This window comes from Gigantopelta aegis, chromosome 3, assembly GCF_016097555.1.
Source record: "Gigantopelta aegis isolate Gae_Host chromosome 3, Gae_host_genome, whole genome shotgun sequence".
Lineage (NCBI taxonomy): Eukaryota > Metazoa > Mollusca > Gastropoda > Neomphalida > Peltospiridae > Gigantopelta > Gigantopelta aegis.
Window position 1 is genome coordinate 19,736,014 of NC_054701.1, and position 8,403 is coordinate 19,744,416.

At 37.8% G+C, this 8,403-nt stretch overlaps 1 protein-coding gene across 1 annotated transcript; it reads right to left on the reverse strand.

The window, feature by feature from the left end:
- Positions 1-589: 589 nt before the first annotated feature.
- LOC121367657 lies at positions 590-8,202 on the reverse strand. The gene is made up of 2 exons (XM_041491955.1): positions 6,740-8,202; positions 590-3,496 (listed from the first exon to the last, which is right to left on the reverse strand). Exons 1-2 carry the CDS (start codon positions 7,486-7,488, stop codon positions 2,575-2,577), a joined length of 1,671 nt encoding a protein of 556 aa, XP_041347889.1. The 5' UTR covers positions 7,489-8,202; the 3' UTR covers positions 590-2,574.
- Positions 8,203-8,403: the final 201 nt, after the last annotated feature.

Sequence of the window (8,403 nt, forward strand, 5' to 3'; positions counted from 1 at the left end):
CCTGTGATATTCTCCTAGGAGATATCGCTTATTTTTATTATGTCACTGTGTATGTTTCCACGCTATCATTAGTGACGTCACGCCACTGTCGTTCTGTTAACGAGTCTATCGTTGCTAAATATAATGACATTCAACCCACATTACTGACTGTTTACAATTGTCGCAAATGGAAAGAATGATAATGGATGATAAAAAGAATACCACCACCCCCCCCCCCCCCCCCCCCCCGTGTCTTGTGATATCATAATTTACCAGCACTCGTTGATAAAAGTATAAAACTCATACTTTTATCAACTCGTGCTGATAAATTATGATATCACAAGACACTTGGTGAGTATCCTCTATATGCTGACAGCCAATTGTCACAATGCACGAGACATGATTCAAGTTTAAAATTCTGGCTTACCGGTAAATGGGATTTTAATTAGTTATGTATTTGTTTGTTTGTTTGTTTTGTACTCAGATACAATAATTTTGTTAAGTGAATTTTATATATATATATATATATATATATATATATATATATATATATATATATATATATATCCTGCAATCACTATATATATATTGGTAAGATATTAACACAGTGTAGTTGTTCCTTTTATTGTTTTACAGAAATGTTAAATAAATAACAGAAGTAACAAGTTGATGATGTAGGTTCTTAATTTCCTTTGCAATGAACATTGTTAACAACGTGGAAATACAGCAGCCAGTGCACCATGACTGGTATATCAACGGTCTTGGTATGTCCTGTCTATGGGAAAGTGCATATAAAAGATCCCTTGGTGCATTACGAAATATGTAGCGGGTTTCCTCTGATGACTACGAGTCAGAATTACCAAATGTTTGACAACCAATAACCGCTGACTGATTAATCAATGCGCTCTAGTGGTGTCGTTAAACAAAACAAAACTTTAATTTTTGTTTCGCATCCATATGTAGATTTCAGCTGTCCCGCCAAGCTTATTTGGGAAGTAGCGGAAAGTGCAAGTAACATACATAGGCAGTGAGTTCTATCACTGGGAGTCTAATGCACATACACGCACGCATGCACGCACGCACACTAGTATATAAATCTGCTGAGTAATGCGTGTAGTGGAATCGTCAGTATATGGTTAATTACTTTATACCTCACTGGTGATGAGTATTGCTTGAATCTCACTTGGTTATAATCACGAAAATAACTATAAATGAAAAGAAATGAGTATTGTATAACGTTTGTAAAAACTTGTACAGGGAACGTCGGAGACGAACACTGTTCTGTTGGCATCTCTTCGTCAGGAGTAGCATGTGTGGTGACAGCGGGTTTCCTTCCTCACTCTCTAAACGACGTGTTTAACTAACCTCCAGTCACACGCCAGATAACAATAGTTTAAATTGTGTTGAGGAAGGAAGGACATGTTTTATTTAACGACGCACCCAACACATTTTAGTTACGTTTATATGGTTAAGGATCACACAGATATTGAGAGAGGAAACCCGCTGTCGCCACTTCATGGGCTACTATTTTCAATTAGCAGCAAGGGATCTTTTATATGCACTATCCCACAGAGAGGATAGCACATACCACGGCCTTTGATGTTGAAGTTTTGCTTTCCTCTGATTCTTTATTAACAGTAACATCTAGCTAATGGGCGGGACGTAGTCCAGTGGTAAAGCGCTCGCCTGATGCGCGGTCGGTCTGGGACCGTTCCTCGTCGGTGGGCCCATTAGGCTATTTCTCGTTCCAGCTAGTCTTAGTGCACAGACTGGAACAAGAAATAGCCTAATGGGTGAACCGATGGGGATCGATCCCAGACCGACAGCGCATCAGGCGAGCGCTTTACTACTGGGCTACGTCCCGCCCCACAGGTTCATATCAGATAAGCATACTTTACTCATTTACTGATGCTACATACACATACAAAAACGAGCGCGCACGCCCACACACACAATTCACAGTCGGTTTTCAGTATATTTTAGTGGCCATTTAATCGACCGTGTCTGATGTTACAAACAATTGACATTTTTGTAACGTCTGTCACGATCAACTGAATGGCCACCAATGGCCGCTTAAGTGCCTGAACAATATCAACAATGTGAACAAATAACATCACTCATCGTGACATTGCAAAGTTGCCTATTATGTTCTCTTTCCAGCAATAAAAATAGTTGACTTAAATCCATTGTGTAGCTCGGTTATTAAGTATCCACTTGTATAATAAATACTGTAGTGACATCGTGCAGTTTCAGATCACGATGTTTTGTTTGTTGGTCACGATGTCGCATACCACGTACGCTGGACATTAAATTACTCTGTATAAAAGAAAGAACAAAATATATTTGTTTATATTAACGACGCTTGGTCTAAAGTGGGAGACAAAACCAGCTACCGAAATGACTACACCTACCGAACAGAAGCATACCACAGCCTTTGATAATATTTGTATATATTTACCTTTGTTTGAAAAACCATCGGCCGATGTGAATTTTGAGGTCTCGTTAAACATTCGTTCGTTCGTTCGTTCATTCATGTACATACTATCTGAAGAATTTACCGAGAATAACCAAGCCTATGCACATAAAATATCACTGCTAGGGTTTTGATGTAATAGATATGCTAGATATGTTATGTACGAGATTAAACGTCCTTTGATAGTTGTCTATCAGCTGCTTACTATAGATCCTCACAAATGTTTCTTTAATTTTGCCGTTCTTTACGATTATTGGCCATTGTCTGTAATGATGGACCAAACCTTCTTTTAACGGGACTTCCGTCTCAACAAAACCTTTTCGTGTCTTCCAAGAAAAATGGACTCCTGGAATTTCTACTCTTTCGGGCAAGAAAACAGTCTTACATTTCTTTTTCGAAACCCATATATACTTTTCCCGCCATATCTTCAACAACGAGTAAAGCTTGAACCGACTTGCTCTTTGAGAATTGTTGAAGCCTTTCACTTCATCTGGCCAGGTTTTCTGAAAAACCGTGTGTCGAAACATGATGGTAGCTGCCGATGGTTTCTTTTTCATCATCCTGCTGATGAGGGGAGGTAGAGTTTTGTCTTTGTATGGAACGAGAATTTCATCTAGATCCTTCACAATTACATACTTCGATCTTCCTCTGTTTGAATACATACAGTCGCTAATCGCTGCCAATTGCCCAAAATAATGAATTTCTGTTTTGGGTAAATTCCAGGCTCTTGTATCCAAAATCCCTTGACTGGAATAATAGTTGAACACTTTATTTACTTCAGCTCCTACTGAATAATTATAGACAACAAAATGTTCAGCACCTAATATTTGGTCTATTTCTATGGACTGGATGGTTTCTGTTTCGTCATTGTATTTTGAATGAATGCAAGAAAGACAGATTGTGATGTTGAAGCGATGTGGTTCTGGGTAATTGACTAGCAATCTGTTTTTCAGCTGGGTACAATTGTGTCCAGTTATTGTCACAGAATATGGCTTCCTGTTCTTTGACTCGTTCAGTTTGCACATGACATATAACGCAGCATATCTGAGAAGAAAAACAAAACAAATATTTTATAAACAATACAATGGACAGTTAAAGTTTGTTTTGTTTAACGACACCACAAAAGCACATTGATTTATTAATCATCGGCTATTGGAAGTTGCAGTGTTTAAACCAATGCGTACGACCAGTTTAACAAAACATCGTAAGCCTAGTTTTGCACGTAAACGTAAATCTAGGACTAAATAACAGATCATGTAATGATTTATATTTTAATCCCCACAAACATGTAGCACAGAGATAAAAATAATAATTGTCAGAACACCACAAACATACTTATATAGTAAAAGTAAAGTAAAGTTTGTTTTATTTAACGACGCCACTAGAGCACATTGATTTTTAATCTTATCATCGGCTATTGGACGTCAAACATATGGTCATACTGACACGGTTTTTAGAGGAAACCCGCTGTCGCCACATAGGCTACTCTTCTTTACGACAGGCAGCAAGGGATCTTTTATTTGCGCTTCCCACAGGCAGGATAGCACAAACCATGGCCTTTGTTGAACCAGTTATGGATCACTGGTCGGTGCAAGTGGTTTACACCTACCCATTGAGCCTTGCGGAGCACTCACTCAGGGTTTGGAGTCGGTATCTGGATTAAAAATCCCATGCCTCGACTGGGATCCGAACCCAGTACCTACCAGCCTGTAGACCGATGGCCTGCCACGACGCCACCGAGGCCGGTTTACTTATATAGATAATAACAATGAAAGAAATGGTGATGCCACATCATTTCCCTTTCAGTATTTTGTTCCAGTCAGGGTACCACGACTTGTGGGAGTGTGGGTGTGGGTCATTTTTGGCGTGCTTCCATCAGAACTGTTCAAGCACGCCTGACGTCGCCAGAGAGTTCTGTTCATGACAGGAACGACTTGTGCACAAGACCGTGGTATGTGGGATGGTGCATAATATTTAAAAGATCCCTTGCTATTAATGGGAAAATGTAGCGAGTTTTCTCTCTAAAACTATATGTCAAAATTACCAAATGTTTGACATCTAGTAGCCGATGATTAATAAATCAATGTGTTCTAGTGGTGTCGTTACACGAAACAAACAAACTTTTTAAAAATTTAACTTAAAGAGGTCACATTTATATTTCTACAAATCTCACAACATGATATACAGCCACCTATCTTAAAAGTTGTTGATACTCACTTTGGTGGCTACTTAATACAGGTTTGACTGTAACTGTTTTACACAGGTGCTTGATTACCAGATGATACAAATAAACTACTTTTTATTTTAAATTCTTAAATTTCTGAAACTAGTCGCATATAGTTATTACTTCACTAATAATAACTATACGCGACGGCCGATATTATTACTGGCAAATATGCATTAGATCGGTAATATTTTGATTAGTTGATGACTTGTACTTATTTTATTGATAATTTTAGAATTTGAGAAAAACAAATTGTAGTTTATTTTTATCATCCGGTAATCAAACACCTGCGCGTGTTTTGAACTTTTGACTGCAACATAACCCTGTCAGTATCACACCCACCTAAAGGCATGGTTGTCCCGCAGTTCACCTACCAAATGACGCTTAAAACCTGATGTTTGGGGATATGTAACAAATATAACAATACATTCGTGTCTGTTAGATACCATTTATCTTACAACTCGTTGTTTAAAACCGTATCCAACTCGCTTTCGCTCGTTAGATACATTTTAAAACAACTCAGTAAGATAAATGGTATCTAACGGCCACTCATGTATTATTCTCCATGTACAACATGAAATGGCTATTTAGTAGGGGTGTAACAATATACTCGAATATTCGGTGAACCGAACAGTAATCTGTATCGTAGTTGGATTCGTCACTATCTGAACGGAATACATGTATGTAATGCTAACTGTACTCACTCTAACCAAAATACAATACCGATTCGATTATTTTGATAATGCCCTGACCTTTTTGTATTAGATCAAACGCATAGACCGATCCTTTTTTATTCAATGCATTGGACTGGTATCCTGCCTGTACTTTGATTTCGCTTGTTAAAAAAAAAGAAAAATCCAAAAAACTGTAGGACGTCGCATAACTTTGTTCAACCAGCCATATGAGTTACGTTCCTAACATGAGGGCGTATTTTGTTAGTGTATTCAATATAACTTCAATATACATGTGGTTAAATAGCTTATTAAAGCAAAATATAGCCAAAAATTCAAATAATCTAGGATGAAATAAAAATATTTAATGCAGAGGACCCGACTGGGTTAATGACTGCCTTTTTGCATAGTGGAAACATCACAGTGTGTTTTGTCCTCATTTGAGCCATATAGCCAAACATCTACTATTCATCCGAACGCGTGTTCATCACCGCTGGGGATGTGGTAACAAAACAGAGAACTGCACTTTCCTTGTGAAAACATGGAAATGTTAGTGTTCCTTAAAAAGAACGTGATTCTGGACTAGACAATAGAAAGACCCATGATTAATGCGTTTTTATTTTTAAAAATAAATAAATACTGTTCTTCCTTTCTACAAAACCTTTTCACTTTTGTATTCATGGACGTGAACACTTACTAGTATTCGTATTCGTCATCTCATATTCGTGATATGTATCGTATTCGCCACTATATGTATTCATTACACCTCTACAGTATTTAGTAAGAAATATATATTATTCAGAATATGTCACTAAGTATAATATATTATAAAATTTAAATTTAAAGCTAAATATTTAAGCATTTAGAACATATCTTAAATTATAAACGATGTTACAATGTCGTGAGGGGTGATTTTATATATATATATATATATATATACTTAATAACTGGTCCCTCCAATTTACCCCCCCCCCCCCCCCCCCACCTCCGGCAAAAGTCCGACGCCTATCTAATGTTACATTTTTAAACATTTATTTATGGCTATACCTGTATGCTAGTTATAGTTCAAAATATGAATAACCTCTGGTGTGTGAGGTATCTAACGGCCCATCATCATCATCATCACCACCACCACCATCATCATCATCATCATCATCATCATCATCATCATCATCATCATCAAAAACATTATTATTAGTATTGTTGTTGTTGTTTATTGAAGTACACGAGTAATATGTATATCCTTTCTTTCTGTTGTGATTTTCTGACAATTTCTAGAGTGGCACGAGTAACAAGTATACCCTTACTTTTTATTAGAACTGATTTTCTGATATGATTTCTAAAGTAGCGGGTTAAATAAAATAAATACATGTATAATATGTATATCCTTACTTTTTATTCTGGTTTTCTGGCATAATTTCCACAGTGGCAGGTCGATCTTCCAAACACGTGGAATCAGCAGACCACTGTACAAGACATATCACGTGATGTTTCGCCGACGTCAAACCGACGCCTATGACTCTGATGAACGCAATCTTGTCGGCGTTGACGTCGTAATACGCAGAATAAACAAAAATGTCCGTCGTCGTGTGAGTCGCGACCCAGACTTGAGATGTGAGATTTAAATGATCACGTGTCCGGTTTCTTCCCCAGTCTGTACTAAGATCACATCTATCAGAATACACTGCTGATTCCGGGACACTCGGACGCTGAGACACATTGCGATGAGCATCTCTTTCTACTGACTGAGACACATTGCGATGAGCATCTCTTTCTACTGACTGAGACACATTGCGATGAGCATCTCTTTCTACTGACTGAGACACATTGCGATGAGCATCTCTTTCTACTGACTGAGACACATTGCGGTGAGCATCTCTTTCTACTGACTGAGAAACATTTGCTGATTCCTTTAGATACGCAAATTTTTTTCCCGTAATGTGACGTCTGCTGCTGCCTGGACCCGTCAGAATATTAGAGTGAAAATAGACGGGTAAACGAGTCTCAATATTATGAATATAAACATAGCTGATCACAATAAAAGTAAATCCTATCACACATATTCCCAAAAAACAACCGTTCAAGAGGTTCTTCATTTTCAGTCCCATATTAATAAGTTTTAGATAAAGCCACTTCATCATAAAATGAAGCCTCCCCCCCCCCCCAAAAAAAAAAAAAAAAAAATCCGATTGAAAAACCTACATACTTCCGGATAGAGCACATGGGTATATTTCACCAAAACACTGGTTGTATCATTTGGTCACAGCAGAACGTACACTAAGCGATAAATACGCTATCGCAATTATGTCCAGTAAGAATAAACGTACACTGGTATTTCACCAAAACTTAGTTGTGTGCATATAGCGACCACGGAACGTACACCAAGCAATAAAAACGATACCACACGTCCAGTTAGAGTAAACGTACACTGGCATTTCACACAAAAAATTGGTTGTATCCATATAGCCAGCACGGAGCGCACACTATTAGTGCTTCAAGTAATGAAATATGATATGAAACATCCAGTAAGAATAAACGTACAATGGTATTTCACCGAAACTTTGGTTGTATACATATAGTCAGCACGGAACGTCCACTATGCCAGAATTAGAACATCAACACAATGGCTACCGGCGAAGTCCATGGCTTTTTCTGAACTAGCTTGTCGTCACGCATGAGTAATCGGATCACCCGTCCGTTGATAAAGACACCACTCGAAACGTTCCCACGAGAATCAGCGTAATAATGTTTGCCTGTGTGTTCATTGCAACTTATTTTCGTGCTTATATCCAATTAAGGTTCAAACACGATGTCCTGGGCACACATATCAGTTATCCGGGCTGCATTAGAAGAAGTTTGATGACGTGGCGGTCTATTGTTAGATTAAAAAATCATTTATGACACGCATCCGTCTAAAAATCTTTTTTATATATACTACTCAAAAGAATTTAAGGGTCAGACGATATTTTCGACATTATTTTCTGAATGTCAATTATATTAGCTAGACCATAATGTCACGCATGGTATTGTTCCATTTTGACGAAAGTGGGTCTAAG